This window comes from Dreissena polymorpha, chromosome 11, assembly GCF_020536995.1.
Source record: "Dreissena polymorpha isolate Duluth1 chromosome 11, UMN_Dpol_1.0, whole genome shotgun sequence".
In the NCBI taxonomy this organism is placed as follows: Eukaryota; Metazoa; Mollusca; class Bivalvia; order Myida; family Dreissenidae; genus Dreissena; species Dreissena polymorpha.
Genome location: NC_068365.1, coordinates 57,783,098 through 57,803,455, shown reverse-complemented (window position 1 = coordinate 57,803,455; position 20,358 = coordinate 57,783,098). Strand labels below are relative to the sequence as shown.

The following is a 20,358-nucleotide window of genomic DNA, read 5'->3' as shown; positions in this document are numbered from 1 at the left end:
GTGCAAAAATTGTGACTTCTAGAGTGTTTACAAGGTTTCTCTATAGCCAAATTATAAGGAAACCTGCCCCCCCCCGGCAGCCATGTTATTCCACTGACAGGAACCATTTTCAAACTCAATTCTCATATCAAGGAAACAAATGTTCTGATTAAATTTCATGAAAATTGGGCCAACAATGTGAATTCTAGAGTGTTCACATGTTTTCAATATATACATATAGAGAAAAATGCCCCGCCCACTGGCGGCCATGTTTTTTCACCCATCTGGACCATTTTCAAACTTGTCCGACATATCAATAAAACCAATGTTTCGACCAACTTTCATGATGATTGGGCAAAAATTGTGACTTCTAGCGTGTTTACAAGGTTTCTCTATAGCCAAATAAGGGCAATCGGGTGAGCAAAAAATGCCACAAGGTAAAAATTTAGAACTCGTTCGTTGTTTATTTGTTTTAAAAGTGATTTTGTTTACTTGCCTTGTCAGCGAGGTTTCTTTGAAGTTATCACTTTTATCTTTTTTTTTCAGATCATTAATAAAAAAGATAATTTAAGCTTCATTTTGGAAAAACAGGGCTAAATACATATGCATTAATTGTCATCCCAGTACCAGAGACTCTCTTTAAACAAAGAACACCATAAAATCAGAAATGTCGTCCTTGATTAGCTTGTGCGCATTGCACAGGCTAATCAGTGTGCACAGGTTAATCTTATTTGACATGCATAAAATTAAAGCCCAGTTTTCCCTGAAAGCAGCCAATATGTACAGATTTCAATGATAAATTGGCCAATGTCGTCACACAAGCTGTTAAACACTTTTGATTACATACACACACTGCCGTCTGACGTGTACCAGTGGAGTATAAACAGGCAGATGTGGTGGTTATCGTTCCTACTTTAGTTAACAGCAGATTGACTTGCAAAACTGCATCTACATTAGTTGCTCGCTAGCGTGGCCAACTAAAAACCAATGTTCATTAAACATGATGGTGTATGCGAGTGTTTGTTTAAGCATATTTATGTGACAAAGACATAACAACACACAAGTTTTATTGTTTATAAAAATAACCCAGTGACTGTATAATATTGTACAAGCAAAACTCTTAACAAAGCGCACAAATAAATAATCAAACCCTTTTTTTAACAGTTTATAAAATGATCCACATTGTATAATATAAGAACATGAAAAAGAAAAATGCTTAAAATTGTGGACAAATATTTAAGATAAGTAAATATAAATTGCCGCCAGCTTTGGATGATGTATGTTATGGGAGAGTCATGGCATCATTAGTCAACTTTGCCTATGCATATAGGTAATTGCTTTCAATTTCTGACACCTCGCGTCCCCAAAATAATAAACTTTGCTAGATATGGTTCGGAATTAACCCATTTATGCCTAGCTTCTAGAAAAAAGGCCTTGGCAAACGGTAATGATGCAGCGTCTCATCTGGGTCTGCGCTGTTTACTTAAAGGAATTTCTGTAAGAAAAATACTATATATAGAAATAAATATACATGTACTAGACATCCCTAATTTTGGAAATAAATTGATCCAATTAAGAAGGATGGGAGAGTCAACAAGGCATAAATGGGTTAAATTTTGTTGAACCATTTGAAGGGTGAGGTGTGGTTGTTGTTTTTTCCTCTACCAAGTGTTTATCTGATCCCAGATTGCAGCTAACATTTTAGAGAAATAAAGTTGGGACTTTGAGACTCTTGAGCAGTAACAAAAATGTCCTTTGACAGATCTACCAACATTTGAAAAACAATATGCAATCATTAATTGGGCAGTGGTTGTACATTATAAGTAGAATAATGCATAAAGCAGTACTTCACAGATGTGTAGTCACATTTTCAGCAAGTTGTTGGTAAGTCTAAAATACAGTCCAAAATAGACAGTTCTCAGTAGGCCATTACCAAGGAGATTCTATTTGTTCTTATAGTTAACAACATTGGATACTGATATTCTAATAAATGAGAAACAGGACATCATCCAGTACTCCAACTTAACAGATGATATCTATACAAGAACCAGTACTTGAAACTTCACAGATGATATCTATACAAGAACCAAATTGCAACAGGATGCTACATGTATTCATCTGTACTTATTTAATAATAAAAGTATTATATAATAATAATAAATAATGAAAACAACAATGAACCTCCAATAAGTTCAGTGAATTTGAAAGTTCATAAGTTTATTCAATTGTTTCTTTAAAAGCACAAGCTTAGCTTTCACATGCCACTACATCAAAAGACCATAACTTGATAAAGACAAAACAGAGACCAGTAAGTTTAACCATATGCATGCTTACATGTAACACTTTACTACTAACATCTGTATTTTTACGCATTGTCACTTACTGTAGAAAGTTAAATTTAATTTAAGACCTTTCTTACCAAATTCAAGTTTTGAAGACTTCATTTCCAACCCTTAGATACTGATGAGCAGCAAACAGCATAAAACCTTAACAGACTGCGAGTTACTCGCAGGCTGTTCTGGTTTTGTGCTGTTTGCACATAGCCATTATTACTTTGCTTCTCAGTGGGAAAGGTTTAATGATTGCAATATTTATAGTCCATGTATTTACATCCCTGGAAAGAACTAATACATATCAATCAAGGGCAAAGCTACTGTGTCAGCCCATGTAGTTAATAAATTACATTATATTACATGATATATTCATATTATAGTACCAAGGCTGGTAATTTCCCACAGAATACAAAGTTTGCTAAATTTCCCAGTAATTTAAACAAAGTCACACGAAATATATAAATCTTATTTTCTTGCAGTTGCATAATTAGCATTAAACCAATCGACAGTTTCTTGGATAGCTGAAAAGGAAGAAGACACAAATAAATACTTAGTTACATCAAAGATTTTCTAACAATGTGCATTCTTTCATTTATGATGGGACTAAAGCTACACTTTGCATAAAAGTTGAACTTTTACATGCCAAATTATTGCTTTTTCCCATGCCATGTTTTATATTTTGCAAGTTACAATTTTATTCTTGTATACAAACTGTGAAAGGTAAATTCTTGAAGCTAACACTCTGGACTTACCTTGATGGAAAGGCGTAAACTGGAATTCTGGTAAATACTGTCTCAGTTTTTTATTTGAGGCTGTTTTCTTAAACTGCCCATCAGACTTTGTGGTATCAAAAACAACATTCCCCTTGAAGTCGAAGGCTTTCAGAACTGACATGGCAGCATCTTTAATGCTGACTTCGTCCTCCTCTCCAACTGAAATCAAGCATTATTATTTGACATAAAAAGTATGCTACACCTGGGAATTATTTTGTATTAACCCTTAACCATTTAGATGCGCATTTCTACTTGTTTGTAGTCCCTTAGAAAGTTAAATTCAATTGAAGACCTTTCTTACTTGATTTAAGTTTTAAAGGCTTTATTTCCAACCCTTAGATACTGAAAAGCATCAAACAGCATAAAACCTTAACAGACTGCGAGAAAGGATGTTTTGGTTTTATGCTGTTTGCACATAGCCCCTTTCACTTTGCCTTTGATTGGGACAGGGTAAAATGTTGGAAATTGTTTCAAGCTGTCAAAACTGCTCCAGACAATGTGAGGGGGTGGGGATGGGAGGAACAAGATTTGTCTTAGTCAATGCATCAGGCTTTTGTGTTGCACCTTTCTGAATATGTGAAATTGCTAGAACATAGAAACTTTAAAGTCAAACTGTGCACCTAGGAGTAACAAGGTAGCCATTATCACAAAGACACACTTGTCAGGGAAAAAAATGTGGTAAAAATTGGACAAACTCTAAATTGATAAGTCTTATTTAAACTATGACCTTTAATCATGACTTTGATCTTTAAACTATTGAATTGCCAATAGATTGCAACACTTCGTACTCATGCAACATTAAAAATCAAAGTCAGTTGATACGACCAAACACTTAAGAAAAAGCATCACAGCTCACCTGACAAAATAATTGGATCTATTTCCTTGTACTCTCTCATGACCCATATCATGAGGCGTGCCAGGTCGTGAGAGTAGATGAATTGACGAAGGGGCGCTCCAGAGCCCCAGATCGTGAAATCTGTTCCGTCTCCTGAAATACCACACTTGAAGAATAAGGGTCAAGTATTGATATCACATTCAAGGATGTCTGACAGTTCAATCCCTCTTTAGTTTAACCCTTTGAGCGCTGGAACCAAATTTTGAAGGCCTTTGCAAACAGTTTGGATCCAGATGAGACGCCACAGAACATGGCGTCTCATCAGGATCCAAACTGTTTGCTATTCTGATAGTATTCTTTGAAAAAAAGTGAAGAAAATGATGATTTTAAAAATTCAGCGACGACATTTTAGCAGATGACAACTTTCCCAGCATGCAAAGGGTTGACCCTTCATCACTCAGATAAGCACTTTGACACGTTTGTAGTCTCTTAGAAAATCAAATTAAATTAAAGACCTGTCTGACTAGATTCAAGTTTAAAAGCATTCATTTCCAATCTTAAGATACTGATGAGCAGCATACAGCATAAAGTGACTTTTGTTTGAGAGTTTGCTTCTAAGTTTGCATTTGCTTCTACTTTTAACCCACAATATTTTAACAAGAAGTTTAATTTCCTAGTTATGATGCGAGGCTTACACTCTTCTAGTAATAGCATTCAGGAACAAAAACCAATGCTGGACAACAAGAAATCATGCGAAGACTTCGTTAATAATTCAAGACATTTTTCGTAACATTAAATTGGTTTAACACATGTCATTAAGTTTTGATTATAAAAATACATATTTTAAAGCATCAAAACACAATCTTGACACACATGTACTTAGTAAGCATGACCTGTTTTTCATGCGTGTAGGCAGTTTAGTATAGTTGCGTATGAAATAAGATACATTTCAAGTTTATGCAACATCTTAACCCTTTGCATGCTGGGTAATTTGTCATCTGCTGAAATGTCGTCTGCTGAATTTCCAAAACTAGCATTTTCTTTGAGTTTTTTCAAAGAATACTATCAGAATAGCAAACAGTTTGGATCCTGATGAGACGCCACGTTCTGTGGCGTCTCATCTGGATCCAAACTGTTTGCAAAGGCCTTTAAAATCCGGTTCCAGCACTTAAAGGGTTAAATTTTCATCTCCAGCACGGTTATGCAATATTTGTGGATGTGTTTGCAAGTGAACTTGGAACTCTGAAGTTTGAAAGAGAACTTGTTATATTTTTTAATCAATATCATATAATGGACTTCTTTGTCCAATTTTTTTCTGTTCACATTTTTACATAATTCTTTCAAAAATTACTTAAGACTATAATTTTTGTTCAGATTTTCCGAAGTGGGATAGCATTTATTTAATTTTTTACTACTTATTAGCTAGCATATATTCGTATATAATGTTTTACAATTACAAAAACAATGATGCATATTAATTTTGAGGTAAACAGATAAAAGTTCAAGGTAACATGGGATTGTAACAAGAAAAATTGGTTTCTACACAATAACTTGAGAACAGCTCAGTTTAATCTATTTTAGCCCGCTTGCATAGCAAGCTTAAGGCTTATTTGAAAAGCTCTTGAGTCCGTTTCCTGGGATTAGAACCAGTACTTGGTGTTTCTAGGGGAGATCTAAAAAACGCTCCCACAGTGGGGATCGAACCTGTGACCTCACGGTCAATTGGCGGACACCATATCCACTACCCCACAGCAACCTGTGACCTCACGGTCAATTGGCGGACACCATATCCACTACCCCACAGCAACCTGTGACCTCACGGTCAATTGGCGGACACCATATCGACTACCCCACAGCAACCTGTGACCTCACGGTCAATTGGCAGACACCATATCCACTACCCCACAGCAACCTGTGACCTCACGGTCAATTGGCGGACACCATATCCACTACCCCACAGCAACCTGTGAACTCACTGTCAATTGGCGGACACCATATCCACTACCCCACAGCAACCTGTGCTCATGCAAATTGGTGTAGTGATTATTTGGTTGAAAAGTAAAATGCCAATTAAACATGAATCGATCAGGTCAAGGTCACAGGGGATTTGGTTTAGCACAATACCTACATTTTAGCATGCTTTAATCAGTCTTCTAGAAGGATAATGATTTTCTAATCAACTGGTATATGGTGAAGGTTGCGGCGACAAATATGCTGAAGAAGGAGGGGTAGCTTTGATGTTTTTTCAAACATATTTTGTGTTTAAACCCCATCATTAGTTTCTCTGTGGATTCGTATTTTTTTGTATAGAAATTGCAGAAAATATTGATTACCTTGCCATCTAATGGCAATGTTTGTTTTCTAAAGGAACCAGCCTTGCTCTCTAATGACAATGGTTTTAATGAATTATTCCAGGACAGAGAGATGTATGGATAGACAAAGGAAATTCTCATTGCAAGTCACTTTTTTTGGAGTGGGGGCTTTATAAAGACAACAAGAGATGTATTCGTTAGAAACACAATGCCCCCTATTGCGCTGCTTTGAATTTTTTTTTTTCCTTTGACCTGGAAGGATGACCTTGACCCTTAACTTCCACCACTCAAAATGTGCAGCTTCATGAGAACGCCGCTTTGAAATTATTTTTGTTTACCTTTGACCTTGAAGGATGACCTTTACCTTGAACTTCCACCACTCAAAATGTGCAGCTTCATGATAACGTCGCTTTGATTTTTTTTTTACCTTTGACCTTGAAAGATGACCTTGACCTTGAAGGATGACCTTGACCTTGAACTTCCACCAACCAAAATGTGCAGCTTCACAAGAACGCCGCTTTGATTTTTTTTGTTGACCTTTGACCTTGAAGGATGACCTTGACCTTGAACTTCCACCACTCAAAATGTGCAGCTTCATGAGATACACATGCATGCCAAATATCAAGTTGCTATATTCAATATTGAAAAAGTTATGGCCAATGTTAAAGTTTCCGGACAGACAGACGCCACATATTTGACATTTGACCTTGAAGGATGACCTTGACCTTGAACTTCCACCACTCAAAATGAGCAGCTTCATGAGATACACATGCATGCCAAATATCAAGTTGCTATCTTCAATATTGAAAAGTTATGGCCAATGTTAAAGTTTTCGGACGGACAGACGCCATATATTTGACATTTGACCTTGAAGGATGACCTTCACCTTCACCTTTCACCACTCAAAATGTTCAGCTTCATGAGATACACATGCATGCCAAATATCAAGTTGCTATCTTCAATAGTGAAAAAGTTATGGCCAATGTTAAAGTTTTTTTTCGGACGGACGGACAGACTGACATACACACATACTGACAGACAGTTCAACTGCTATATGCCATCCTACCGGGGGCATAAAAAACAAGTGATAAGAGAAAGCAGAAACGTTAACTTTTTGTTTCTGCCAGCAAAATTATTTTGATCAATGATTTTTTTCAATATTTTCCCTAATTGTACAAATTCAGCACAAAACCTGCAATGTAGTACTTACGTTTTGCACAGTACGCTTTATTCATGAGCCCTGGTATCACATGCCCATCTTCCAGGTTAAAATTGTCGTCAGGCCCAAACACATTCGTAGGAATCACAGCAGTGAACATAGAACCATAACTCTGGTTGTATCCCCTGAAGGTGAAAAGGAAACAAGAGTTATCAAACTTGGCTGTTGCATCCCTATCATAATATTTATGAAATCATCACTTTTATTGTAAAGAAATTTAAATGACTTACAAAACAATAGAGAATCTTGTTTGTATGTTTTGGGATGGTCATTATGTAAATATACTAGTAAATTCTTTGTCATGAGTCAAATGTGTCTCATACAAATGTAAGACTTAAATTGGGAAACAGCAGATTTGTGTAAAGAAATTCTTTCATTTCAACAAGCAAGACTTTTTTTTAGGGATGGCAAAATTATTCGAATATTCGAATATTCAATTGAATGGTCAGCATTCGAATAATAAAAATGATATTCGCATATTCGCATTTCTTTCCAAACGTAATTTCACCAATATTTAATGACCTGCGAACCGCTTACTAAAATGCAACCGAAATCACCTGGGAGTAACATGTTTGACGTGACGTTCTTCGTGTCAAACTGATAACGCATCCCGTATCAGTGTTGATTGCGCAATGCAATATACACTCTCTAAGAAAGGTCCCGACTGTTGTTTGCCAATGGGGTGCAAATTAACGGTTTCAATTGACTGGCGAATAATAATTAAGTTTTGTGATCACAGTATGTACAGCCATTAAAATGTGTGAATTACTCAAATCGCGCAATGCAATATACTTACTATAAGAAAGGGCCCGAACTGTTGTTTGTCAATTAGGTACCAATTAAGGGCTTCAATTTACAGACGAATAGTTATTTAGTTTTTGTGATCACAGTTTGAACAGACATTTAAATATGTTAATTACTCAAAAGTAACAGATGATATAAATTAAACAATCATCAAGGAATCATAATTCAAATCTGAAAATGCCACCAGCCCTTTCTGCAGTATGGAATACTTTACACGGTCTGTGGATAAGAAGACCGCAACGTGTAATGTGTGTAAACTTAGTTTTACATATGCGCGGTCTGCTACAAATCTGTGGAATCATTAAAAAATAAAATTCTATGACACGATGTTTTTCATTCTATTTGTGCCCGATCACAGTATCGGTCATAGTATTAGTCGACAGCGATACAATTATTCGATAGCAACGTTAATAAACAGCCTCGTATTTAGCAAACGGATATAACTTACAAACCAATGGAAATCAACACATAACAAGGAAAAATCAATCCAGCCGCTTTATGCGAATATTAGAATATTCGATTGAATGAATTTGCGAACATTCAAATACCGATATTGGTATTTGATGCCATCCCTACTTTTTTTATAATTACTGTATATTCATTTCATATCTAGTGCACTTAATTGACAAAGGTTTAAGCAACATGTTCATCAGGTGAAACAGAACTCTGGAAAGTAAAACAGCTGTTAAATAATGTATATAGGCCACCCTCTCAGTCTGGGAAACCAGGAAACAGGTCTTACAACATGCCTGTAAAGCGTCTTTCCAGATAAGCGTGTGCATTCATCACAGGCTAATTATAAATCACACTTTCCGTCTCACTGGATTTTTGCTAAGAAGACTTTCTTTAACCGAAAAATACCATAAAGGCGGAAAGTGTCGTCCCTTATAGCCTGTGCGGACTGCAGAGACTGATCTGGGAGGACACTATACACACATGCATTAAGCCCTGTTTTCCCAGAGTGAGGCTCCTATGTATTCTATATTATGATTCACTGCTTGGCACCTACTTGTTCAACACATCAATCATCCTCTTTGCATACGAGTAGCCGAAGTTGGAGTTGTGTGGAGGTCCGTTGTGTATCTGAAAGGCAGAGTCGAAAATATTTCAAACAGTAACGCAGACTTTATTATCTGGTAAGTAGTAATGTTAAATCTTGCAGACAAAACCTTGAAAGTTTTACATAACAAATATGTCTTTATTTTAAATTTACTGCCCATGCATCAGAGCCAATCATTGCACTCTAGAACAGATAGAGAACACTAGGTACGTGTTTAATACAGATATGTTAATTAACTGAGGCTAAGAATGCTTTTTAATGCCCTCCCATGACAATCAAAACTCTTTGTAGAGTGCAACAACTATGTCATGGTCACAGTTGACACTTGAAGTTTTTGTATACTGTTATATGGTTAAAGAGAAAGTTCATGTCCTGGCCATAACATTGTTGCACATAATCTGATATTGAAATATATTGGGACAAATAATCATAATATTTAGACAATGTGTTATGTGACTGTTCAAGGGCACGGTCACAGCGAACGTAAACAGATATTCAACGATGTCTTGCGAACAACAACCGTCATATTTGCTTAATTGTTAAGGTACCGATGGACACTTGATTTTTTCATATTCCTAATATATATACAGTGAAGATACATGTTTGTGTTTACACATAATTGTGTTGTGCATTATGGGATTTTGAAATAACTTGGCACAGATAACCAAAGTACATGGGCACAGTAGACAGTATTCGCATATTCATTTTATATTTATAGCTAGAGTATGAGATATAATTTGCCCAAAATGACCATCATATCAAGACAGCGCGTCAAATGCAAAACAATGTTGTTTCCTTGAAGGTGAATATTATTAGAATATCTAAGATTATGCATACACAAACCAATGTTTTTAGCATTTTCTCAGTTAAGAGTGTTATTTCTCACATGAAAATAATTCATACATTATTTTCTTTAAACTATTAGGGTCATTTTGCCAAAAATCTAAACAACAGCCTTTAATGTAGTAACACATAAAAGTGTTAACCCTTTCCCACTTAGAAGCTAAGTGAAAATGACTATGTGAAAACAGCAAAAAACCAGACCAGCCTGCGAGTAAATCACAGTCTGTTCATTTTATGTTTGCTGCTCATCAGTATCTAAGGGTTGGAACTAAAACCTTTAAAACTTTACTTGGATCTAGAAAGAAATGCGTTTAATTAGATTTAACTTTCTAAGGGACTACAAATGCATTACAATACATATCTAAGTGGTGAAGTGTTCAACAAGTTAAGTGCACATTATTGCCAACAAGATAAACACTGATGCTCCCAGTATTGATTTATTGACTCATTTTAATAAGTCAAAGTCCAATATAAGGAAAATGTCAAGGTCAAATTGAGGTTTCAAATGGATGATGTTTGACAAAACGCATCCATTTGGGTAAACAAAAAATTTGGACCTTCTGAATAAGTCTTAAGTCCAAAAGTAGGTCAATGTCAATATCAAAATGAGGTCAGAAGACGTGGGTATGTTGATAGTTTAAACATCCATATCAAAGCTTACCGTTATACGGAGGCATCATTGATGTCAGACAAAACATTGTATTTTTGAATAACGCGTACAGACAGATAGACACATGAACAGATGGAAATATAAACAACTTGCTGGCAGCAGCATACAAATACTTTGGAGATAACAAGTTTTAACACACCATGGTCTCATCAATTGGATATGTTGTTTTATCTGGAAATATGCAAGTGGAGAGACAGGATACGACTTTTTTCACCCTGAATTCATGACTCATTGCCAGAACGTTGTCATTGATGCTGATGTTCTTTCTCTGGAAATAAAGAAAACAAGTCATTCATCAGAGTTACTAGTTTATTTCTAAAACAAATAATTTTAAATTTGCTACTGAACCATTTATGTTCTAGCTGTATTGTTTCCTACGCATAGAAATTTGCATTATAATATTCACAGCAATAATAACTAGAGCTTTGTCACAGACATGACAAATACCCCCACATGCCATATTGACACAGATTATTTTGCATGCTGTCTTCACAAAAAACAGCGGACACCATGCTCAATGTTTAAAACGCACTTAGTGACCCCGTGACCTAGTTTTTGACCCGGAATGGCCCATGTTCGAACTTGACCTACACATCATCTAGATATAACTTTTGACCAAGTGTGGTGAAGATCGGATAAAAACTTCTTCAACTAGAGAGCGGACACCATGCTGAATGTGTAAAACATACAAGTGACCCCGTGACCTAGTTTTTGATCTGGCATGGCCCATGTTCGAACTTGGCCTTAAAATCATCTAATGTTAAAAAACGCAATAAGTGACCCCGTTACCTAGTTTTGGGCCCAATATGACCCATATTCAAATTTGACCTAGACATCATCTAGATACAACTTCTGACCAAGTTTGGTGAAGATAGGATGAAAACTACTTGAATTAGAGAGCGGAAACCTATTTATTTTTAAAATGCACTAAGTGACCCCGTGACCTAGTTTTTGACCTACCATGACCCATGTTTGAACTTGGCCTAACCATCATCTAGATACAACTTCTGACCAAGTTTGGTGAAGCTCGAATGAAAACTACTTGAATAAGAGAGCAGACACCATGCTAAATGTTTAAAACGCACTTAGTGCCCCAGTGACCTTGTTTTTTACCAGGCATGACCCATATTCGTACTAGATCTAGATACAACATCTGATCAAGTTTGGTGAAGATCGGATGAAAACAACTTGAATTAGAGAGCAGACACTTAATACGGACCGACAGACAGACCAACTGACAGACAAGCTCACTCCTATATACCCCCCTAAACTTTATTTGTGGGGTTAAAATAATTGTGCTCTTTTTATGTTTATGTCTACAGACCCTTAAATTTATAATTCCCTGTTAAGTCTGAAGATGCAAGCCAGATTTGGGCACAGAGTGTTGTTAGCTTTTTTTCATTTATGGTAATTCTTAAACTATCTAGTTTTATTCATTAGAAGCAACTTACAAAGAAGTCTAGGTTGTACTTGAGATTTTTGAAAAGGCCTCCCACAATGGCTGCCAAGTGTATCACATGTGTTGGTCTGACCTTCTCAAATATTGCTCGCGTCTGATGAACATCACTAAATGAAAGAGATGCAAAATAATGAGAAATTGAATATGCGTCGAGAATGTGCCTCTCATTTCATTCTTGTCACAGCTATGTTAAAAAAATCGGAACAAAAATATTGCAGTCAAAATTATAACATGCAGGTAATTGTGATAGTAAACTTTCATCATTATAGCACGAATATTTTCTGACTCATGAATTCAGGCTAAATATACATATATTAATTCGGTGTCAAAAAACATCCAAACAAAAATACACAAGTTTAGTTCACATCATGGCTAAGATGATGGCAAAATTTAAGCCCTCTTGTAGCAAATTATTTTAAGTTTGCAAAACATAAGTGAATCTAGAAATGTTATATATTAAATAATAGAAATACAGACAAAAGATAATAGTTTAGCCAAAACTGGTCAAAGACGAAATCTAATCAATTTACACATTATTAATGTCATTCAGTTATGAAAGTTGTATCCACCAAGCTGATAAGAGTTATCTAAAACAAAAGCTTTCATTCTATATATATGTCATTTGTGCATCAAGTCTAATGGCTTAATGATACAAACAAATAATTGAAACCTCAGATCTGCATCTTTTGAGCTCAGGAACACCCACGTCTCCCCAGGGTCCTCCCCGTTCTCTACGACATACTTGATTGCACTTCCCACAAGGCCTGTACCTCCTGTTACCATGACCACTGTATTGTCACCCATCTCAATACAATATATGGAAATCATCAATGTATATTATAGTCATAATAGTGTTTGAATTCACATGCAAAATAAAAACGTACAATTCTCAATATTGAACTACTGGAAAGACAATTTTTATTTGTATGGATATTAATATATTTGGATTTATTTGAGCCCTCCTCACATTTCACTAGCTTTCACTGGCTAATTGACTATCAAACAGACAAGAGCATTAATTTGAAGTGGTAATACAGTGCTTACACTTTTGAACAGGGAATCTCCTGGATCGTGTAATATCCCTTTTTTTGACCGGGGAATGTGGGGGGCTCAAAAGCCACAAATCAATTTATTTCTATAAAGTATTGAGTAGATTTGCCGTGCCAATATAACAATAAAATCAATGGTTTTTAAAAACCATTATTGCAATTGGGCCAAGGCCCTTTGAATTGGGAAAAAGAGATGTGTTTGTCAGAAACAAAATGCCCCCTACTGCCCAGCTTTAAAGCCGTTTATTTGACCTTTGACTTGAAGGATGACCTTGACTTTTCACCACTCAAAATGTGCAGCTCCATGAGATACATGTACATGAATGCCAAATATCAAGTTGCTATCTTCAATATTGCAAAAGTTATGACCAAGTCTTAATTTTTGGGACAGAATGACAGTGATAGAAAGGCCAACAACAATATACCCCTGACGGAGTTTGACATGACATCACAACACTAGATTAAATTCATTAATGCTTAATTCAATGAAGTGTGTATGGAAATGTTTCTAACATAAAAAGCTCAGGGACAGCTCTTCCTTTTATCGCGTCTTATCAAGTTTAGTTCAATAGTGATAAACATATATATATATATATATATATTTATATATATATACTGACATTCAAATGCAAGTTTACAGAATTGCTAAAAGTAAGAGTAAGAAGTTAATAAAACGATCGCGATTTTATGTGACAAACACTGAATTTAGGGAGCAACAGCAATGCCAATGGTTTACGATGTTAAATATTGAATATATTAATATGTTATGAATACTCCTTTCCAGATGTCAGCGTCGATCGAAATTAATTGATAGATTTGATCGCTTTTGTCGATCGGCTTCGTATTATTTTTGACAACACACAGGTAGATCACGTGACCTATTCGTATAGGCTAAGATGCACTATATAGCAGAACTGAAACATTTATGGTAAATTTGACGAAACTTGTTCAGAACACTTCCATGGAAATACGTAACCCAAGTTTGAATTTGAATCAGTTAATGTAAATGTGAATGTTTATTCAGACGCTGTCTTAATCAAGTTCTAGTTTGAGTCAAGTTGGTCATAAATCCCAATCTTAAACAAACCTTACCGACAATTAACGCCTGCCTTACAAATATCTACTGGTAATAAGTCTGAATTTTGTGTGGCCATATCTAAACTGGTTCTCATGATTTCAAGTAGAACCAGAACAAAGGCACAATGACTTATCCATGAACATATATTTGTACATTGAACTATGCGTCGTTTGTGTGCTATCATCGTCTTCTTGTTAGCTGTAATATGATTATAGGTGCTACCTAATTTACGGGCAAAAGCTTTTTAAGGTTTTTTAATAACCATGTATTTTTAATAAATATATGGACATGATTGTGTTCAAAATATTATAATTGTTGCAAAAATTAAGTAATGCATCACAAAAATCAATCTTAAAACGAGTTACATGTTCCAAGCTTAAAGATCTAGCATCTTATTTGTTTTTTGTTTTCTAGCCACAGGAATTTATAGCTGGTTCGGTGTCTGTGGTATAGTGGATGGGATGTCTGCTAACTGGCAAAGTCACTGGGAGGTCTCTGTATTGATCCGTTAAGTGGGTAATTTATACCAAATTATGCGACTATCGACCGCTAACTGGTATTGTGCGTGTTTGATATAAATAATAATAATGTTTAATACATACGCACAATACCTATGAGTAAGCGGTCGATAGTCGCATAATTCGGTATAAATAATAATAATAATAATAATAATGTTCAATGTCAAATATCTCTAAAAGCAACAGACGTAAGGTGTCTTCTGATTGGCTAACACTCAAGGGTCGGTGAAAATTGTACGTCGAAGTACATTACTCTTTCTACCTAGTAGGTCTTGTAGACTTTCGACGTCATGGTACGTCATTATAGACACTAAGTACAGGTCCTACCGAGGAAACAGTTTGTTTCATCAAATGTCTCAATTCAACCTGACAGCTTGCTAAAGCAGTTGCATTTAGCACACAGTACAGTAAAAAAACTAGCCATTTTGTAGCAATTCTAAAATCACAGTCTAAACTGCATACACTTAGCTTTTTAGTTACAATTTGAATGCAAATATTCGAATGCATCATGTTATATCATCCACATTTTTTTACTTAAACATTCAAATAACACATAACACAGTACATATATAAAAAGGTATGTGGTATTGTGTGGAGATACAAAACACTTCACATCATTTATTTGCACATAAAATAATAGTTACAAAATAAGTAAACTAAAACACTGTCATCAACCTACATTTCAAGAATATTTACGTATATGAAATTACAAAGTGGTGTCATTGTATTACCTTTTACAAAATTAAAATTGCTTGTTTTGTACTAGCCATAAAACATTTATCATGGATTAACAAGTAACAACAGATTTATTAATTACACAATAGAACGGAAATCATATTAATTGCATTATGCATTTACTAAACAAGCTATTTGCTACTGTTTAGAATTACACTATCTTACTAAAAATGATCACAGGTACTTAGTGCTTTTACATACTTGTGGTAAGTTTTGTATTACTAGTTTGACAATTATCGGCAGACACTTGTCGATATACAGACAAAATTTGTATGGGAACTTTCATATTTTTTCAGCATAATTGCCTTCAAATTGTTAATTTAATAACCCTTTGACATTGTTTGCACATCTGATCTTATTATACCATAGCTGATTTTTGTTTATAGATAGACATATATAGACTTTTCAAAGTTCTATAAACGTTCACACATGTTCCATCCAAGTAAACAAACAGAACCAATAAAGATCACCACAGATAATAACTGTGTGTATAGCTTGGAAATTTTGATAAATCAGGAATCCCTCCTTTGTTGATTTCTGTAAACCAAAACTGTCAGTTTTGCTGGATAGAATGGCTTGTATGATGCCCAGCTCTTGCCTTGGCAGAACAGCTTCTAAAAACGGAAAACCAAATATATCTTAAAATTTGATCAATAATGCAGACAATTTATAAATGTCTTGTTTTTTGTTGATTTCGAATCTGGAAGATTTGATTTTTTACGTAAGATTGTGGTACGGAAATCCAACGGTATCGGATTTTGTGGTTTTAGGCCTAAACTAATTATAGTGATATGTAACCTTTCGGGATATCGGTAAAGTGCGAGCAGACGAGGTGTAAATACGTTAAAAACGAAAGCTAAAAGACTAAAAAGTTAGATCGGAATATCTTTAAATTTTGTGAATAAATGTGTTTCTGGTGGATAACAACGAAAACTTACCAGAATATTGCTCATGATCACACGTAAAACTTCTTTCTGAGAGCGAATGGAAAATGCGTCACAAATTCTGACAAATAAACAGTAGGGTGTCGTTATTGAAATACCGCGAGAATACTGGAAGAATAGAGATGCCAACTATAATGTTTAAAACAAATAATTTTTTAACAAGCGTTTGTGATTTGTCAGGATTATAATAACGATATGATATCGAAAAGATCAAAGCAAATGAATTCGACAGATATAATTGAGATTCGGCAATATATTAAAGACGGGTTATGTTCACCTAAATTGTGTTTGGTAAAGACTGTCACTATATGTAGTGAACCAGTCTTCGGCTTATCCCCAATGAAGAAGAGCATTCAGGGGAGATAATTGAGTAATGACTTAATTCTGGAACGGTTGCGAAGAAAAACAAATAATGCGAGAATATTTAGTGCAATTCGCTACACAATTATGATGTCATTGATATAACTTTTCCCAAGGTATGTATTTACATGTGATTTAGCATATGTCAAAGTGTTTTTGATTTGTTCAAGGTCATAAATAGCATCGCGAAAATATATGTCGCGTGGCAAATTTTTTTGAGACGTATCCATATGTGGTATTCTTATGTAATTTTATGTCTAAATTCCCATATGTATGAACGGTCAACGCCCGCTTCGCGGGCTTTTTCCCGTATTAATAAATATATGGACATGATTGTGTTCAAAATATGATAATTGTTGCAATAATTTAGTAATGCATCCAAAAAAATCAATCTTAAAACGAGTTACATGTTCCAAGCTTGAAGATCTAGCATCTTATATATTTTTTTGTTTTCTAGCCACAGGAATTTATAGCTGGTTCGGTGTTTGTGGTATAGTGGATGGGGTGTCTGCTAACTGGCTTAGTCACTGGGAGGTCTCTGTATTGATCCTTTAAGTGGGAGCATTCTTTAGATAACCCTAAAGACATACTATGGCGTACCATTTGCGTTGAAAGTCAAGAAGACCTACACGTTAAAAAGAGAAATGTACGTCGAAGTACAATAAGTACGTCGACATGAATATAAAATACACTTCAAAGTATATATACATGTTTGTACTTCTACGTACACATTTTCTGAACAGCCAATCAAAACACTAGTCTCTTGAGCCGCTTTTCCTTCAGATTTATTCATAATAAATGTTTAAAACTTTAGTTGAGGACAAAATGAATAAAAATATCAGAATGGCAAAATAACGTCACATAGAAGTTTCAAGTATTTAATGCATTGAAATAGATTATATACAAATTTGAAGAAGATTCAATTGTTACCTTTTTAAAATTAAAATTGTTCAGCATATTGTGTGTCTGAAATGATCATGCGGGGCGGAGTATCACGACCGTCCAGCGCATTACTGTGTTGGAAATTCCCAACGGTAACCAGTTACCAAGCATTAATGGGATAAATAATGTATTATAAACTCCCCGTTGGTGGTATTTTGTGATAACCATAACTTGCATAAGTCAGAGGTTAATTCCGCCACGCCAGGTCAATAAATACGCACAATATCTATGAGTTAGCGGTCGATAGTCGCATAATTTGGTATAAATTATATTAATAATAATGTTTCATAAATACGCACAATATCTATGAGTAAGCGGTCGATTGTGGCATAATTCGGTATAAATAATAATAATAATGTTCAATGTCAAAAATCTCTAAAAGCAACAGACGTAAGGTGTCTTCTGATTGGCTAACACTCAAGGGTCGGTGAAAATTGTACGTCGAAGTACATTTCTCGATCTACTTAGTAGGTCTTGCAGACTTTCGACGTCATGGTACGTCATATAGACACTAAGTACTGGTCCTACTCAGGAAACAGTTTGTTTCATCAAATGTCTCAATTCAACTTGACAGCTTGCTAAAGCAGTTGCATTTAGCATACAGTACACTGATTTAACATAATCAAAATCATGTGATGTGTCAAATCAATTTTGATTGACAAATTTGACAGGATTTTTGTTTAATCCAATAAGTTTTAGACTGTCAAATAACACACACTACGTATTGAAAGCCATACCTGGAGCTTTCGTCTGTATATCACTGACTTCATCAGAAGAATGATTTCTACTGTTGGGAAACGTTAACACCACTAATTGTCTTCTTATTTATTATCAATGTATAATTATGTGTAACAGCATAACAACATACTTGATTCGCAATTAAAATATTTAATAAATACAGGTATCTTGCAGGTTTCTAATTTTCTTTCGCAAACTATTGTTGAATAGTTTAAATTGTGTCGCCACTAAAAAACTAGCCATTTTGTAGCAATTCTAAAATCACAGTCTAAACTGCATACACTTAGCTCTATAGTTACAATATGAATGCAAATATTAGAATGCATCATGTTATATCATCCATTTTTTTATTATTTAAACATTCAAATAACACATAACACAGTACATATATAAAAAGGTATGTGGTATTGTGTGGAGATACAAAACACTTCACATCATTTATTTGCACATAAAATAATAGTTACAAAATAAGTAAAACTAAAACACAATCATCAACCTACATTTCAAGAATATTTACGTATATGAAATTACTAAGTGGTGTTATTGTATTACCTTTTACAAAATTAACATTGCTGGTTTTGTACTAGCCATAAAACATTTATCATGGATTAACAAGTAACAACCAATTTATTAATTACACAATAGAACGGAAATCATATTAATAACATTATGCATTTACTAAACAAGCTATTTGCTACTGTTTAGAATTACACTATCTTACTAAAAATGATCACAGGTACTTAGTGCTTTTACATACTTGTGGTAAGTTTTGTATTACTAGTTTGACAATTATCGGCAGACACTTGTCGATATACAGACAAAATTTGCATGGGAACTTCCATTTTTTTTCAGCATAATTGCCTTCAAATTGTTAATTTAACAACCCTTTGACATTGTTTGCACATCTGATCTTATTATACAATAGCTGATTTTTGTTTATAGATAGACATATATAGACTTTTCAAAGTTCTATAAAAGTTCACACATGTTCCATCCAAGTAAACAAGCAGAACCAATAAAGATCACCACAGATAATAACTGTGTGTATAGCTTGGAAATTTGATAGATCAGGAATCCCTCCTTTGTTGATTTCTGTAAACCAAAACTGTCAGTTTTGCTGGATAGAATGGCTTGTATGATGCTCAGCTCTTGCCTGCGGCTTCGCAGAACAGCTTCTAAAAACGGAAAACCAACAAATATCTTAAAATTTGATCAATAATGCAGACAATTTATAAATGTTTTGTTTTTTGTTGATTTCGAATCTGGAAGATTTTTTACGTAAGATTGTAGTACGAAAATCCAACGGTATCGGATTTTGTGGTTTTAGGCCTAAACTAATTATAGTGATATGTAACCTTTCGGGATATCGGTAAAGTGCGAGCAGACGAGGTGTAAATACGTTAAAAATTAAAGCTAAAAGACTAAAAAGTTAGATCGGAATATCTTTAAATTTTGTGAATAAATGTGTTTCTGGTGGATAACAACGACAACTTACCAGAATATTGCTCATAATCACACGTAAAACGTCTTTCTGAGACATTGTGTACACACCGGTCTTACTCGCAATAACGAAGTGACGTCACCATCTATGTATAGAATGCTTTTTGAGAGCGAATGAAAATGCGTCACATATTCTGACAAATAAACAGTAGGGTGTCGTTATTGAAATACCGCGAGAATACTGGAAGAATAGAGATGCCAACTATA

General features: G+C 34.8%; 1 protein-coding gene across 2 annotated transcripts; it reads right to left on the bottom strand.

Annotated features, from left to right (window-relative positions):
- Nucleotides 1-1,039: 1,039 nt before the first annotated feature.
- Nucleotides 1,040-14,232, bottom strand: LOC127850341 (GDP-L-fucose synthase-like). Of its 2 annotated transcripts, none has more exons than XM_052383319.1 (9): nucleotides 14,111-14,232; nucleotides 12,958-13,093; nucleotides 12,280-12,394; nucleotides 10,968-11,096; nucleotides 9,265-9,338; nucleotides 7,443-7,576; nucleotides 3,942-4,073; nucleotides 3,065-3,244; nucleotides 1,040-2,833 (listed from the first exon to the last, which is right to left on the bottom strand). In XM_052383319.1, exons 2-9 carry the CDS (start codon nucleotides 13,089-13,091, stop codon nucleotides 2,778-2,780), a joined length of 954 nt encoding a protein of 317 aa, XP_052239279.1. In that variant the 5' UTR covers nucleotides 13,092-13,093; nucleotides 14,111-14,232; the 3' UTR covers nucleotides 1,040-2,777. The 2 variants fall into 2 exon arrangements, with proteins under 2 accessions (XP_052239279.1, XP_052239278.1); XM_052383318.1 differs by having other exon boundaries at nucleotides 12,958-13,098; nucleotides 14,111-14,225.
- Nucleotides 14,233-20,358: the final 6,126 nt, after the last annotated feature.

What these genes read in the sequence shown, in the direction of transcription:
- LOC127850341 (XM_052383319.1), bottom strand. Translation starts at nt 13,091, where the DNA reads ATGGGTGACAATACAGTGGTCATGGTAACAGGAGGTACAGGCCTTGTG. An exon ending in TCAAAAGATGCAGATCTGAG is followed by an intron (nt 12,395 to 12,957) that starts GTTTCAATTATT and finishes TCTTTCATTTAG; the next exon opens with TGATGTTCATCAGACGCGAG. An exon ending in TAAAGCGTACTGTGCAAAAC is followed by an intron (nt 4,074 to 7,442) that starts GTAAGTACTACA and finishes GTGGTATTTCAG; the next exon opens with GAGACGGAACAGATTTCACG.